At 45.9% G+C, this 17,498-nt stretch overlaps 1 protein-coding gene across 1 annotated transcript in view; it reads left to right on the forward strand.

The window, feature by feature from the left end:
* LOC146208988 (procathepsin L-like) overlaps nt 1-17,498 on the forward strand; it is a 34,629-nt gene that overhangs the window by 520 nt on the left and 16,611 nt on the right. The window contains exons 2-3 of the mRNA XM_084579719.1: nt 527-718; nt 3,684-3,849. Of these exons, the coding sequence (XP_084435845.1) occupies nt 527-718; nt 3,684-3,849 (358 nt within the window). The remainder of the gene's footprint in view (nt 1-526; nt 719-3,683; nt 3,850-17,498) is intronic.

Here is a 17,498-nt window from a genome sequence, read left to right on the forward strand (position 1 = left end):
AGTTCTTGCTCGGGTTAATTTGGTCCTGAGAAAACATGTACACGACATCCAAAGGCACCATCATATTGATAGCTTCTCTGTAAGGCTGAAACAAATGATTCAATTCAAGGCTCACTGCTAGCATTGAGCGAATTATTAAGGAATGATTGTAATTTTTTACTTCTATTTAATATTTGCAGTATGCTGGCTCCGTACGCGCGGTGAATTCAAATTTATAACAGAGTAAGTTTACTGTACACATATAGATTTTTGACTGCTTTTATAATTTTTTAGAGTGGACTCACAGGACATGACTCGCCTAGAACTTAAGATGACTCTTTTTTTCTGCCTATCTCTTCAAGGCTTTCTGAAAGGGATAATGTGAACATGGCACTCATTGTACCATCTTTAGGATAAATGTGGAGCCTTAACTACACATATTGCACGAAATTGGAGGTATCATGCAGCAAGGTCGATGGCTCCTTTTTATGCAGAACTAACTTGACGTGCTTTTTGCCAAGCAGTGTCATGCGTGTTACTGTTACAGGTAGGAGCAGTGGAAAGTTTTCACTTTATCAAGACTGGAGAGTTGGTTGAACTGAGCGAACAGAACCTTATCGACTGCTCACAAGACTTTGGCAATTTGGGCTGCGAAGGAGGGCGAGCGGATCAGTCGTTTGAGTACATCATCCACAATGGCGGGATAGACCTCGAGCAGCTCTACCCTTTCGTTGGCCAGGTTAGTGCAGAGAATACATTTCTAAAGAGGCCACGATTGATGAGCTGTGCATGAAGCAAGGGGCATGCAACAAATACAAGAAAACGCCCTGTAGGTCTTATTGCGCTCATATGCACCTGTTATTTAAGCCTTCTGTGAGTTAAGCTGCGTTTTTTCTCATTTATTCTCTTCATCTGGGCTGAAAAATGTTCAATTCTTAAACGAAAAACCGGCGGTGCGTGAGCACGGTTGTCTCCACAAATAATATTTATTCACCATTTCGCATTTACTAATTACTTATTTAGTATTATAGCATCCGTTTGCTGGTGTCTATATTTCTGATGTTAAGAAATTTATAAGAATAGTAAAGACAATAATCAAAATAAGGAATATTTCATTGTTATTATCATTATTAGCTTTCCCTGCCTCCTTGGTCAAGAAGATAACAAATGCAGATTCTGCGTTGACTACTGCCATTTGAATCAGATAACCAAAAAAGATGTGCATTCTCTTCCGCGTATCGATAACGCGCTTGAACGTTTGCACAGGGCCGGCTACGTTTCATCCATCGACCTTCATACCGGCTGATGACAGATCACTGTCGACAAAAAAGACCGTGAATCACCATTGATGGCCAATAACAATTTAAAGTCATATCTTTTGGCATTTGCAATGTCTCAGCAACCTTCGAACGCATAATGTACCGCACCGAGACTGTGCTTTTCCCGAGGAAGGTCGAGTTACCGGTATCCGCTGGTCGTGCTCTGAAGGATGAGGAATTGTTACAGGCCGCTGAAGAACAACGACGCTGAGGTTAGACAGACCTGAGCTGCCATCAACGCCTGTTGTACGGAGTACTACCGCCGGTGGATGTTCCCCGTAACAATATTTTTATAACAAAAATAAAACTTTATTGCAACCCTATTTCGCTATAAAATTAACCAAGCCCACCAACCGATAAGAACGGGACTGTCTGAGCTCGCTTGTATGACCATACTTGAGAACATGAAATAAAAACACAATTCCATTTAGTTACCCTACTAAAAAAATAAAGCACTGTATAATCAATTCACAAAAGTGTTTTAGAGCTTAGTTGAACCAGAGTTATTTCATTAATTCTTCCAGTGTGCTCTTAGAAGATGTGTTAAATATCTTGTCGGTAACTTGATAGAAATGTTGGGCACATATGAACAAGATCTGAGCGAGCCACGATTTGTGGCTGATTGAGGAATCACACAACCATGCCAGTTTTACGTTTGGATGCGGAATTCCAGAAATGTTCGACAAGAGTTTAGAAAACGACGATCGAAAATTTGTTACACCAAGTTCGCGGAACATACTTGCAGCTGTTACTACTGAGTTATTGTGGGCAACACTTTATACCTCATTTTTTATACTGTTGGCAACACTGCATCTCCAACAACCAGAGCATACGCCGAAGAAAGTAATGTCGCATTTCAATACGCTATACCCAAAATCATACACAATGATCATCTGTACCGAGAGGGATACAAATCTGTTAATGTGGCATAACAAGTTTCTTTATTTTTAGACAAATATGCGATTAATGATGATGAAGATAGGTTTGAAACAAATTCGAAGAGAATTCACACAATTCATGTATAGTGAAGGATTGCGTTTGCATGAATCAGTCTGGCTTGTGTAAGAATAGCAGCATGTTTATAACGGTAATTTCGAGTGCAGAGCGAAAACAAGCAAGCTGTGTTTTTGGCATCGATAGCAAGACCTTTTTTAGTAAACCAAAGCATTGCAATTTCTCATTTTGTACAATTTTAGTTGGGGTCTTGCAGGAAATATTTTGCCAGTAACAAGGTGTCTTCAGCATACTAAAAAACAAAACATTGGAAATTGCGAAATGGAAATCATTCACGAAGATGCTATGTAATGTAGACAATGAAATTGACCTTTAAGGATATCCGCGCTCGGCGAGAAATTAGAGGTGATAAAAGACGGATGTCGGTTTGAATTTCGTGCAAAGAATAGATCTATAAGAGGCAGCCGAGGCATATATGGGACTCCTCCGAGGACACGCAGACGCGGAGTGCGATGGACCCGGAGGCTTGATCTTGGGGTGCGAGTGCGCGACATTCTACCGCCGTTGCCGAGTGACGATGATGATGAGCAACGGATATTTCTCGAGAACGCTTTATTTATTTATTTTATTTATTTATTTATTTATTCGATACTCTCAATCCCATCAGGGATCGTAACAGGGAGGGCATTCAAAAGTACAGAGGCACAAAAAATACCAACGATAATTAATCGAAGTACATAAAAAATATTACACGAGATTATACATAAGAAGATATATGTATAGGCATTAAACAAGAGTGCGAAGCATGCGACAAGACTTTGGCGGACAAATGCAAGCGCAAGCGAAAACACAAACGGAAGGAATAACTTACTAGTGACATAAGAACTCAATAATTACTCAGATGTAAGTAGTTAATTTTCCACACAGGGTTAGTAACAATTTATGTGTTCAAGGTGTTCCATTCGCGTATAGCACGCGGAAAGTATGAATATTTGAAAGCGTCAGTACGGAATGAAAACTCGTTTAGAGTGTGTATGTGATTATTACGTGTTTGTCGCGTTTGTGATTTTCATATGTATCTTGAAGTGTCGATTTGTAATTGATTGTGTTAATCACGGTCCAAGCGTTCCCGCCGAGAATCAAAAACTGAGGAGCAGCGGGCTGCTCGACTGGAATAGACCACACGAGAAAAAGTGTGCAAAAGAAATTTAAGAAGAGGTTGCTGTGCGTGTTGAAGAAATTGTGAGTCGAGTGAAGTAAAAAGTAATAATCATAATTTAATAGATTTTCGCCACACCACCAATCTCAGGCGAGCTCAGGCTTTCAAACATGCGCCTGTTGCGGTCGAGTTGTTGATTTTTTTTTCAAATTTATCTCAAAGGAGGGAGCAATTAAAATTATAACTTTTCACACTCTTTTCACTTTTTCCAGACAATGCCTTGCGCGTTTGACAAAGGTGCAGTAGGGGCTAGAATAAGCAAGTATACCAGGGTGACTCTTGGGTCAGAAGATGAACTGCAGAGCATCGTTGCCAATATGGGACCAGTGGCAGTGACAGTCGACGCTTCAAACGATGATTTCTTTCAATACAACCAAGGTAAAGTTACTTCGCACAGGCGAACAGTTTTCGATAATGCTGCCTTGCGTGCAATGAACTGCTGTCTAAATATTTTGACTTGCAAGGTCGGAAGTTAGCACTTTGTTTAAGTCTACATCACCATGTGAAACATCGGAAGATACAAACTTCCGATCATAATTATTCACATTATGCCTTTACAAATAGTGACGCATTGAATTGTTATAGCCTGCGAATTTCCACTTTGTGCATGCGAAAATATTTAGAAATGTTATTTACAACAACAAAACTGCCTTCATTATATCTGGCCATCCGTCCATCTTTTCAACAGTTCGCCGCGGCGTACATTAAAAAATATACTGATAAATCGATGCTGCCTTAAGACAGCGTAGAATAGTTGGTCGCAATGTGGTGAGCGTTATTTCACCATCATTATCAGCTGGTGTAAACCAACACCACTTAACAAACAAGCCCTAGGCGCTCCCGCAGTGACGTCCGCTATCGAGGTCAGTGGGCGGAGCAGGTTAGCTCGCAAAAGTATTGCCGCAGGAGCTTATAAACCTTGGCATCGGGCGAGGAGGATGCCAAAACACTGCTTCTGTGAGCTGTGGCAAACTGGCTCGGCTGCCGCCACCACAGTGCTAGGAGCCATGTGGGTACAAGAGCCCGGCGGAGCATGCACGGTAAAAGTGGCCGGCCTCCCCGCAGTGTTAGCAGATTGGCCTGCGGTCCCGCGTACGCCACACGTCCGAATTGCGAGGGCGTGTAAGAGGCATCACAGCTCGAGGTGATGCGTCATACGGACTGATGTGGCTAACCACCGGCGTCGGGTCAATAGGACCACAGGCAGCTGCTTGACGAGCAACGAACGCGTACGTTCGCTTGTCGTCGACCCGTGGAGGCATGGTAGCGACAGGATCGTAGCCAGCTTCCTGAGGAACAACGGATGTGGGCGTGGGCATTTCATCGCCGCGCTGCAGTACGTTGGTGACCGGGAATTCACGAGCAGCCTGGCGTACTTCATCTCTGACAACTTCGGTCAGTGATGTCACTGGCGCACTCTGAGACAGACGGAAACGTTGGAGTTGCTCTAGAACAACCGACCGAATGAGGTCACGTAAGGCGTCCGCACCGCCTCCATGGCACGACGAAAAAACATCTGGGGCCAGGCTGATGACATCTCGGTTGTACTGCCGGGCCCGTTGTTGGAGCGTCGTTTCCATGGTCGTTACTTCCGCGAGGAATTCAGTAACGGTACGCGGTGGACTGCGAACGAGGCCCGCGAACAGCTCCTGCTTAACTCCACGCATGAGGTGGCGAAGCTTCGTCTCCTCTTTCATATTGGGGTCTGCGCGCTGGAAAAGACGGGTCATGTCTTCCCAGAACATGCGTACACTTTCATTTGGTCGCTGGTTTCTGGACTAAAGTGAAGCTTCAGCTTTCTCGCGGCGATCGGCATTGGGGAAGGTGGTCAGAATTTCATGGCAAAATGCTTGCCAGGTGGTAAGGGCGCCCTCGTGGTTTTCGAACCACATACGCGCAGACTCTTCTAGGGCGAAGTAAACATTACTGAGCTTTCGCTCGTCACTCCAGCCGTTGTACCGAGCCACTCGCTCGAAGGTAGCCAGCCAATACTCAGCGTCTTCGAAGACGTCGCCGTGAAAAGATGGTGGTGTTCGCGGCGGGTGGCAAATGATCGTAGCTGAGAGCTTGGGATCAGTGGCCATGTCGAGGTGGCTCGAGAGTTGCGGCTGCGTGATCCTCGTTGGGGTGGAAAGGGGCCCAACCTCAGGCGACTGTCCGCGGAGGCGGCGACCGAGTCGCTGGTCGACCGGAGTCAGATCCGTCGTGAAGCGTGTAAACGTGGGAAAACGTACCCAGCGCACTCCACCAGACTGTAACGGGTATTGCGACAAACGCCCAGGCAACGCCCTGAGCCTAGAAGACTACTGCCGAAGTCCGAGAGCGGTCCGAGCAGCGGTCTGAGCGCGGTTCCAGCCAACCAACTTCGTCGTCTACGCCAACTAGCAACCACTTCATCGTCTACGTCAACTAGCCACTGATTGTCTCCGCTTCGTCATCGACTATAGTTTGTATCAATATATATATATATATAGATTCGGTGTGGTCCATGATTGGTGGAAGCGGTGGCAGTCCGGCAAGGCGAAGACTACCTCGAAACTCAAGTTGGTCTTGCTGCGCCGTACTTAAGGATCGAACGGAGCATTTTCCACCAGTTGTTAAGGTGCAATAATTGTCACGCCACTGACGACGAGGAATAATTGTGCTGGTGTGGGAGAAGAAGAGGAGAAACCGTTGGTGCCGGGGGGCTAGTAGGCTTCACCTTATCTCATTGCCATGTCACTGTAAATAAACACCCCTTTTCTATTGCGCCGTAACAACTTGGTGGAAAGTGTTCCGTTCGATCATTAAGTACGGCGCAGCAACACCAACTTTAGTTTCGACGTAGTCACCGCCTTGCTGGACTGCCACTGCTTCATGGATCACTGCCTTCATGGATCACTTCATTCCTTCATGGATCACTGCCTTGTCGTGGCGGAGGGGCTTGCGAAACTCGATGAAGTCGTGAGCTCTGCTGTGTAGGGCCACCCAAGATAGACAGGTTACGGCAGAGAGTTCTGACAAAATGTGATTCACTGGAGAAGGTAATGGCAACCCACTCCAGTATTTCCTGCCAAGAAAACCCTATGGCCAGTCACAATACCATTAATGATATGGCGCCGGAAGATAAGCCGCCCAGGTTGGACGGCGTCCCACATGTTACTGGGGATGAACAAAGGGCGATTCCTAGTAGCTTCAGGACGAATGAAGCGGCTGGGCTAAAGCCAAAAGGACGCTCAATTGTGGATGTGTCGGGAAGCGACCGGAAAGTCCGATGTTGCAAGGAGATGTATCACATAGCAACATGGAATGTAAGATCTATGACGCAAGGTAAACTGGATATCGTCAAGCGAGAAATGGACAGATTGAACATCGATATCTTGAGTATCAGCGAGCTCAAGTGGACCGGAATGGGAGAATTTAACTCCGGCGACCATTATGTTTTTTATTGTGGGCACGAATCCAAGAGAAGGAATGGCGTCGCTCTCATAGTAAACAGAAAAATGGGCAAAGCAGTGCTAGGGTACAACTCCAAAAACGACCGAATGATTTCATTTCAGATCCAAGGTCACCCTTTCAACATAACAGATATCCAAGTCTATGCAAAGACCACTACTGCTGAAGAAGCTGACGTTGAGAGATTTTATGCGGACCTACAATGCCTTTTAGACCGCACCCCATCATCAGATGTCGTTTTTCTCATAGGAGACTGGAATGCTAAGGTAGGGAGTGAAGAAATATCCGGAATTACAGGCAAGTTCGGTCTTGGTGAGCCAAAGGAAGCTGGGCAGAGGCTAGTAGAGTTTTGTCAAGAAAACAACCTGACCATAGCGAATACTCATTTTCAACAGCACAAGAGACGCCTGTACACATGGACTTCACCGGACGGTCTGTACAGGAATCAGATCGATTGCATTATTTGCCGGCAGAGATGGAGAAGCGCTTTACAAGCAGTAAAAACAAGGCCTGGGGCGGATTGTGGCACCGATCATCAGCTTCTTGTTGCCAAGATTAAGCTTCGATTGAGGAAAACGCAGAAAACTAGAAGGCCTTTCAGGTATAATCTGGATCAAGTTCCATTAGAATATGCTGTGGAAGTGAGGAATCGATTTCAAGAATTAGATCTAGAAGACAAAGAGCCCGAAGAGATGTGGTCTGATGTTCGTGATATAATACAAGTTGCTACTAAGGTAGTTCCAAAGCAAAATAAATGCAAGAAAGCGAACTGGTTATCTTAAGAGGCTTTGCAAATAGCTGAGGAAAGGAGGGTGGCAAAAGTTATGGGGGAAAGAGAAAGATACAAGGTTCTCAATGCGGATTTTCAGAAAATAGCAAGGAGAGATAAGAATGCCTTCCTGAACATACAGTGCTAAGCAGTTGAGGACACAGCCAATTAAGGAACACAAGAGCTGTGTATAAGACAATCAAAGATATCAAAGGAAGCTTCTGTGCTAAGATGGGCGTGATAAAGGACAAACGAGGCAAGGACCTCACTGAAGCCTCAGAGATGAAGAAGAGGTGGCAGGAATACACAGAAAAACTGTACAAGAAGGACCCGAATCTGCGAACGCAACATAAGACGGTTGTGATAACTGATCTCGAGCCGGGCATCCTGAAGAGTGAAGTTGAATGGGCCTTAGCCAGCCTTGCTAAGAACAAAGCTAGCGGAATTGATAGCATTCCAGCTGAGTTGCTTCAAAACCTCAACCATGACGCTGTTAACATTCTGCATACATTATGTCACAAGATTTGGACAACCCTGCAGTAGCCACAGGATTGGAGGAGGTCAGTTTACATCCCCATTCCAAAGAAAGGCAGTGCCAAGGATTGTTCCAACTATCGCACGATTGCGCTTATTTCGCGTGCTAGCAAGGTGATGTTGAAAATCCTTCAAGTTAGGCTGCACCAGTATGTGGATCGGGAGCTTCCGGACGTGCAAGCTGGGTTTCGCAAGGGCAGAGGAACTAGAGACCAAGTTGCCAACCTTCGCTAGATCATGGAAAAAGCAAGAGTTCCAGAAACCCATCTACTTCTGCTTTATTGATTATGCGAAAGCGTTTGACTGCGTAGATCACAGCAGATTGTGGCAAGCCCTCCAAGAGATGGGAGTTCCAATTCACCTCATCTGTCTCCTCAGGAACCTATATGAAGGGCAAGAGGCCACAGTCAGAACTCGGCATGGTCTTACTGATTGGTTTCCGATTGAGAAAGGAGTGAGGCAAGGCTGCATACTGTCGCCCTGCCTATTTAACCTATATGGAGAGTGCATCATGAGGAAGGCCGGTCTGGACGAGTCTTCAGTTGGAGTGAAGATTGCTGGAAAATGTATCAACAACCTTAGATTCGTGGATGATACCACTTTAATGGCAGCAAGTGAAGCGGAACTCAAGAGACTTCTGATGCGCGTACAAGAAGAGAGTGAGAAGTTAGGGCTTAAACTGAACATTAAAAAGACAAAGATCATGGCGTCTTGCCCTATCAAGTTCTGGATCATCAAGGGACAAGAAGTGGAAGCTGTGACAGATTTTCTCTTCTTGGGCTCCAAGATTACCTCGGGAGGAGAGTGCAGCCATGAAATTCGGAGACGCCTGCTTCTGGGAAAGAGAGCAATGGTTAGCCTTGACCGCATAGTAAAGAGCAGAGACATTAGTCTGCCAACCAAGATCCGTATAACTCGTGCTATGGTCTTTCCAGTTGTGATGCATGGATGCGAGAGTTGGACTGTGAAAAAGGCTGACCGCCGAAGAATTGACGCGTTTGAATTGTGGTGCTGGCGAAGACTCTTGAGAGTTCCTTGGACTGCCAGAAGATCAAATCAGTCAATATTGTCGACAATAAACCCTGACTGCTCATTGGAGGATCAAATTCTAAGGTAAAGCTCAGCTACTTTGGTCATCTGATGCGAAGAGAGGAGTCGCTGGAGAAAGATTTGATGTTGGGAAAGGTTGAGGCTCGCCGGAGAAGGAGTAGGCAGCGAACGCAATGGTTAGATGGCATCCTCGAGGCACTGCAGATGAAGTTATGTGATGTTAGAAAGATAGTGAGAGACCGGAAAGCGTGGCGTGACATGGTCAATAGGGTCACGAAGAGTCGGACACGACTGAACGACTGAACTGAACTGAACTGAACCTAACAAAAAGCGGGCGGAGCAGACCATTGCTCAAAGAGCTGAACTGACGGATGAAACTTGCACCACTTATACAGAAGAGATCCTCAGATTGTGCAAATGTGTGAATTCCAACCTGCCCGAAGAAGACAGAGTCGGCCAGAGTTTGAAGGGCATCGCGGCTGACGTGCACAACTTTTTAATTGCCAAAGACACCCTTGAAGCCGTCTTCGATGTTATTAAACACATCCGCGCTTTTCAAGCTCTCAAAACCCGTCGTACTGCGCCAAAATTTGGGCGGCTGGCCAACGTGCCTACCGTGGCCAGCCTTGATGACCATGCCCAACTACATCTTCCGTCGACAATCCGGCAAATCGTGCGGGAAGAACTGCTTCGGCTCAACCCACTTCACCTGCACGAATCTGCTGTGGTCTGTGTCCAGAGGGTATCTAGACGGCCGGCTTCACCACCGCAAGCGATTACAGTGCAGCCGTTCGCACAAGCTCCTGAAGTTGCAGCTTCTATTGACAATCCACCTATACGTTTCGCCAACAGGAATGCGCCGATGCTTGACGCGCCAAGGTATGACGTTGCCTCAAGTGCACATAGATCTTCCATTCGATCTACCAGGATTCCTCAGCAGTATGAGCATTCAGCCAGACCTACGACGCGCCCAGCTATTCCTTGCTGTTATTCCCAACAGCATTTTTACCTTCCCGGCCGATAGGCTACCGCTGCGACGTCGAAGGTCACATCGCCAGGTACTGCTGCAGTAGGTGCCCTCCTCGCTATAACCGTCCGACGCCTCCAACAGTACCTAACAATCGGCAATACAGTCCCATTTTTCAGCAATCCAATAACCGCAACATCCATAACCAGCATCTCCGCGACCACTCCCCAGCATCCGACAGAAGTGTTATTCCTCCACCCGCCTTCCGTACGCGTCGTTCTCCATCACCGCGGCGGCGCACCATGTCGCCTCAGCAGGAAAACTAACCAGCGCAACTAAGGGGGTGAGGCCGCTGGAAATGTGCTGTGTGCTAACATCCCTCCAACTAACTATAAGGCTCAAAAACAACATTCGTGTGTTTATTGATGGTGTGCATACACTAGCTTTGGGGGATACGGGTGCGACTGTGTCTGTGATGAGTAATAAGTTTAGGCGCTTGTTGGGATGCAAAGTGATTTTTGAATATGACCGTACTTCAACGTTTTGTGGTGTGAGTGGGGAGGCGTTGCGGCCACTGGGTGTGTATAGTGCGCAAGTCACTGTGGGTGGTGCAGTTTTTCAAGCCGAATTCGTAGTTTTACCCCACTCTACGCATGACATCATTTCAGGAATGGACTTCTTGAAGTTTTGTGCCGCTACCGCGGACTGCCTAAGTCAAGAGGTTCATTTTGACGGCTCGCATCTGCCGATTATTTTTGCAAGTGGCCGTAATGAAGACACAGTTTTTGGTATTACCGAAGACACAGTAGTTCCACCTTTGTTTGCGACGTTCGTCCCCGTGTCCGCTCCACTTCTTGACCTGGTTTCATTTCAGGCCGTGGTGCACCCAGTTCACTCAGCATCCCAGTCGAAAAGGACGACAGAAATTTCTGTAGTACTACAGAAATTTCTATCGCGCTACAGAAATGTTTGATGTTACTACAGATATTTCTGTCGCGACAACAGAACTTTTGTTGTTACGTCAGAACTTTGTGTCGTTACGACACAACATTGTGTTGTAACAACAGAACGTTGTGTTGTTACGTCAGAGCGTTTTGTTGTTGCGACAGAACGTTGCGTTGTTACGTCAAAACTTTGTGTTGTCGCAACAGACAACGGAAAGTTTTGACGTAACGACACAACGTTCTGTCTGTTGCGACAACAAAACTTTGTGATGTCGCCGCAGACAACACAATGTTTTGACGTACCATCACAACGTTCTGTCGCAACAACAAAATGTTCTAACGTAACACAACCTTCTGACGTAATTTTCGCGACAACCCAGGGTATGTAGGTAATAGCGGGGTCAGGTAGCGAGGTTACAAGAAAAATTCTATAATGTGTTCTGCAGTGGCAAGCAATTTTTTTTTTCGCGCATGTAGAACCGCCCATATTTTTCTTGTCCCAAATAAAACATTAGGTTTTTCTTTGTTGCGTATCAACATGTTTATTTCAGTTCAAAATACAAAATTCGTAATAAGACACTGAACAGTGTTACAGACAGTTCCATGTAGAGGCTAATTTTTTACCAGCCGTATTTTTTTTTCTGCGCGACTACCTCTCTGCCCTCAGCCGCCTTCGAACAACCTTAAAATCAACTCATTGTGCCAAAACAGAGCGCGCCTTGAGTGTCTATCTGCTGCCGTGCATGCATACCGCTAATTGCGCCATTCGCGCGCACATCAAGTAGCATCACGGGCGATTGCCGGCGCAGTCGCGACCGCAACACTCATGTTTCGTTCCATGTAGGGATTAGCTTCTCGATGAGTGCGAATAAGTTCGACAGGAACAATCGCAAAGCTACTTCTGTTTTATCTCAATCCTTAGACAACCGGATGAATAAATCTTTCTCACCTGTGAAATCTGCTTCCAAATTTGTAGCGATCTCTTCAAATGATCTATCCTTGTTCTCACGTCGATGATAAATTCCATCCTTTATGCACAACAAAAGATTTGACTCTCGTGGAGCAACCTGATATCACACGTTCTTGGCCAAAAACGAGGACGCCATATGCTTGCACAAGTAACTTCCCCGCACGTCTCCAGCACTCGCGCGCAGTCCTTGCTGGATCGCGCCCAGCTCGGCGGGACCGACGCTACAGACAAGGCCGATGCACGGGCAGTCTCAGGGAAAGATGGGGCTTTCTGTATATTTTAGTGCGGTAGAAGGACACGCTAATTTCAGTACGATAATGGTACGGCGTTTGAAGGGAATTGATTTTCCACTGTAGCCTGCCCACCTACACGCATTAGCTCGCTACAAGGCACACATTCCTCCGCGGTGGACAACGGGACGAAGAGACAAGTTTTGCAAACTACGTTTGGGAGTGCTTGCAGGCAAACCGCTTCTCTGGAGGATCGGATTCGGGAACTGGCCAGCAACCGGTTTCCGCCCCTCTCACGCGCACGCCTCCCCCCACTTCCCCTTCCGACCAGATGGCTGGATAGGTCTCTTCGCTGCTAGGAGAGAGGGTGGGTCTTCGCTCCGGCTGAGTGTTCCTTGTATGCGGCAGCCTGTGTGGCGTTTGTGGCGGTGCTGTGCCGCCATTTCATACCTATCCGTATTGGCAAGCTCTGATAAGTTGAGACAATGGGCGGCGGGCATCATGCTATTGTACACTTTCCACGTGACTGACTGATTTTATACCATTATAACCTGCCCTGTCCTTTCTTTCGTATGTCCCTTCTTTTATTTCCGATCCCTGTCTTCTCGTTGTCCTTTCTATTCCTTACCGCAGCTCGGGCGCCGCTGCATTTCATGGCAGATACCGTGGCTGGCAAAAGTCGATTTGTTTTTGTACTATTTAATAGTTAATTACGGCCTCGCGACAGGCAGTGCGTGTGATGGTTACATGCGGTGCTGTGGAAACGTTGAACCGCTTGCTCCTTCACCTTACCGTGTTCGTCGAACCACGCTGATGCTACAATTATGACATTTTCGGTCGAATTTACTGTCTGGACCCTTCTCTGTCTGTTTTGACTTAAAATGATTCGATATTGCATCTTTATATCGGTTCAGAGCCTCAGATTTGATTGGACTTCGCGACTGCGCTGTCAGACACTTTCTTTATGGCCAAATAATAAAACGATGTATTGATATGAAGAAGTCAATTAGGATTAAGGTGTAATGCATGATCGTCGAAGATTTTAGCACTCGGCGAAAGCGAACCATGATCGATAGGGCAGCAGAAACGGCACTAAATTTGACTAACATCATCATCCGTCACGCAACGAGACGCTGCCGGTTGAGGCAGCAGACCTCGGCATTCTGAAAGAAAAAATTAAACTACTCGCTACGAGAAACAACCAGCATGCAAGAGACAAGAAAGCATGCAAGGAAGATAGACCACCCAGAGGCAGCGCCTAGCACCACATATCTCGTAACGAAATTACATCCCTAAACAGCACGAAGCACAAACTACACTATGGATCCGTATTAAATTAGCGTTAAGTGCACGTACGCGATGCATTTCACCCTTGCCCACACGGCGTGAAAATGAAACACTCAATAGAGCAGGGAGGGTGTCTTAATCGCTTTATCTCTATCTGCTAGTCATCCCTAACTCTCATACGCGCTCACGTCCAAAGGCCATTTGCGACATTTGCGAACAATGCTAGGCGAACTCATAGAAGCGCGCGTTTAGCCTCTTGTGTCAGAAACCGTTCGGCGGCACAGCTCAATGGATCCATGAACCATCAAATCTCAAGGACCACAGCTGCATGCAGTACACGTGACGCGGTGGCTGTGTGCGCACCCATCGCTGTACCCCTCGCGCGTTTACAATATTTGCTTAGAAGAGGCAGCTCAAATAGGAAAAAAAAAATAGCCACCGGCATTCCAAGCCACGTTTACTGCTGGCAGGGAGGTACGAGACAGGACTGCAAGACAGCAAGGCGACACAGTCGTCTGCGCGGCACTCTGAAGAAAATAAGGACCTTTTAAGCGGTGCATCAAAGTAAAAAAAGAAAAAAAGTCCGCTTGTTCAAACGAAGCAATCAGGAGAAGGCCCAAAATGCGCCGACTAAAACCTGATCGCTTATTCTGCATAGAGCAAAATTTGAAGGATAAAAGGTGGTTGAAAAGAGCAAAAAAGGAAAAAAATTTAAAATGAGCCAAATGGCCAAAAACCTGTACAGACACGGTGATCAATGGCACAAGATACCCGCCGACCCGACACTCCGGGCCTGCTCAAAACGAGCGTCGACAGCGGCACTAAGCAAAAGACGCTGCCGGCCGAGTGAAGGCTGGGGAACGTGACAAACGAGGTAGGGACATGGAAGGGGACTGATGGCCCCAGAAAGGAAAGGAAAAGGATAGTTGCGGGGCGGCAGACAAAGCTGTTTTCTGCTGTGTATTTTCTTTACCTGGGCACCCCCACAAAGGTGAGTGGGGTTAAACGACAAGAAGCGTTACTGGTAAAGTGGGCAGTAGAAAAACTGGCCGGAGCTCGAGCGAACTAGGCTGAAGATAAAAAAAAAAAGCGAAATAAAGATGGAAGAAGAGAAAAGGAGAGTTATAACTAAGGCATGGAAGAAATCAAATTTCCAGATATATAAAATCGCTGTGAGCAAGGTTGATGAAATGGTCGCTACACTATGTAGAAGTTCTGCTGTGCCTTCATCATGGTCGCCCTGAGAATGAATCTTTAGATACGCGTAGCCCATGCGAAAATAAATGTTGTTGAACAAACGATCGCCCAACAAGGTCAAGGCAATGTGTGTTGAAAATTCAGCCTCAGGCAATAACCTAACTTATTGCTTTTCTCGGGTACCCTTAGGCGAAATAGATCGTTCACGTGCCTCCTAATACAGCTCCCCCATTATAAGATTGCCATAGCTTACAGTTATGCTGTTGATCACATTCAGGCCACAGTCAGTCAAAGGGCTCTGATGTGTCGGGGGCAGTGGTCTAGCGGAATTTGATATAAATTTACCTTCCTGTAAAGACATTTGTGACAGTCCTGCCCCAGGAAGAGAATTATCACTCCGGTTTGTTGTTTGATTGAGTCATTGGCATAGCCCACAAAAGTAGGAATGGTGCGGCTTCCGAAGTATTGCAGAATCGAGTGTTGCAAAAAAGAGGGTTTTAAAGAATATACATGACGGCGGAAAAAACAGACTGTAAAAGAATTATGAACTTTTTAACAAAAAAGTAAATTACAAAATACAGAATACAAACTCTTTCATTGACGCACTTCACTCGAAAGGATCGCAGTTTCACAACACTTCGCTGGCGCAGTGCACACTTTCAACTAGTTATTAAGGTACACTATCGCCACTGCAGACGCTACGCGCGAACGTTCAAAAACACCACACGCTAAAAAAAAATGAAAAACCTAAACGGCGCCGGGTACAGAGGGAGGGAGTCCGATTCCTCTGGACGCGCACATGCTCACGGCTGGCGGATTGCCTCAGACGAACATCGCGATCGAGATCTAATGTCGAGATAACCGATGCGCGTGATAAAAGGATGGCTGGTGCTAGGCGGGAACTAGCGCCGAAATTAAATAAGACGGACGCTAACTCATAGTCTTAACAAATTTATTTTCGGTCTCAGTCACTAGAAATAATAACGCGATAGCATTTGTTTTCCACATTCCCAGTCGTCAATTTAAACTTCGGTGGATTTAATTGCAGCATGACCTGCAGGGGGACCTCCTAAGCACAGCAATACTGAGACCCTTTTTGACAATTTAAGAGTTAGCAGAAAGAAAGAAAGAAAGAAAGAAAGAAAGAAAGAAAGAAAGAAAGAAAGAAAGAAAGAAAGAAAGAAAGAAAGAAAGAAAGAAAGAAAGAAAGGAAAATAAAAAGCCTCTTCCTTTTTGATTTCAATGAGGTATAAAGCTTATAATATTGCATACCAGCATCTTGTAGGTACTGCGGAGGCAGGATAAAGTAGGCGGTAAAAATTCGATTTTCTTGAATTTACAGATGAAACGATTCGCTTCCTTAAGATTAGCAAGTAAAAATCATTACGCCGGAAATCACTAAGAGTCCTGGCAGGCTGCGGTGGTCAATGACCTCCTGTCGTTAAAGGTCAGCACTAAATCATTGTGGACTTGATCGGTACAGAAGCCGATGCATACGCCTTCTCTTCTATGCACACTCCCCTAGGCTAATTCCCTCACTGTAGACCATAGGTAAATGATGCAAAGATCGATATTTGTAACCGTTGAGGCTGTTTTCATCCCGGCGTTGTGTAGACATAATTTCGTCCATGTTGTTGAATGACCTTCTTGTGCACTGCGATGAGTTTCGGTGAGCAGGGTTTTTCCTTTATTTTTCCCGCATGTTGAATTCTGCTGGGACTCCTTTTGGGAATCGTTCTGAGCTCCCGTGAATGTAGGTTCCAACCACCTTGAATCATAAGCGGGTGTTTTCTACAGTTCATCTTGCTCTCTTGTCAAATTCGTTTGCATCTACATCACGATGTTGTACGCTGAATTCGAAGTGTTTGATATTGTTAAAAAAGCACACTACGAAGTTTTACCTCAAAATCTTTGTCAAAGAAAACGACCCGGCCTCTTTTACCAAAATGTTAAATTGAGTAAACTTCCCGCATAACAATATCGATTGAAGCGTCGGTACGTTGGAAGTAAGAGTCCATATAGAATGGTGATTAGCAGCTTTCGGCAGTTATGAGTAGAAAGTGTACATCACGAACAGTGAGAAAAATGTTGAAGACGAGTGTGCGCTAGCACCACAGGCGATAACATAACGTTTGCGTACAAGTGCTGCAAAGGCATGGCTGATATTTATTTATATCTGAGCTGTGCACCTGTCATTCCGAAGGTTTAGTGACGCCCCTTCACCGCAATACCAGCGGCAAAATTTACAAGCTCCTGATAGTAGATACGTGCTGCCCAAAAAGTGAAACTGGCCTCATAATCGTGTGACGGAGGCCGCTGCTAAACACGAGAAAAAACGTGACAGTGCAGCATGTAGTTACCTGTGCTGCTTCGCGTACATAAGGACGCCGCATCGAATTTGGTCTCTACAATTGCATTATGCCCCTGCTCTTCAGCGGCTGTGTGTATGTGGATGTTACGCGAACAAAAATGAACCCTCGTCTGGAAAAAGGCAGAATTCCCTGAAATGCACGCGCAGTAAAATTGTCAGTAGTTAGAAAAATCACGTGATTAAATAAAGGTATCGAGCGAGTCAAGCGAAATTACCGCAGGAATTTGTACTTTATAAAAGGATGGCTAAGCATGCACGGCTCAATGATTTAAG

This window comes from Amblyomma maculatum, chromosome 1, assembly GCF_055883805.1.
Source record: "Amblyomma maculatum isolate TAMU_Amacu chromosome 1, ASM5588380v1, whole genome shotgun sequence".
NCBI lineage: Eukaryota > Metazoa > Arthropoda > Arachnida > Ixodida > Ixodidae > Amblyomma > Amblyomma maculatum.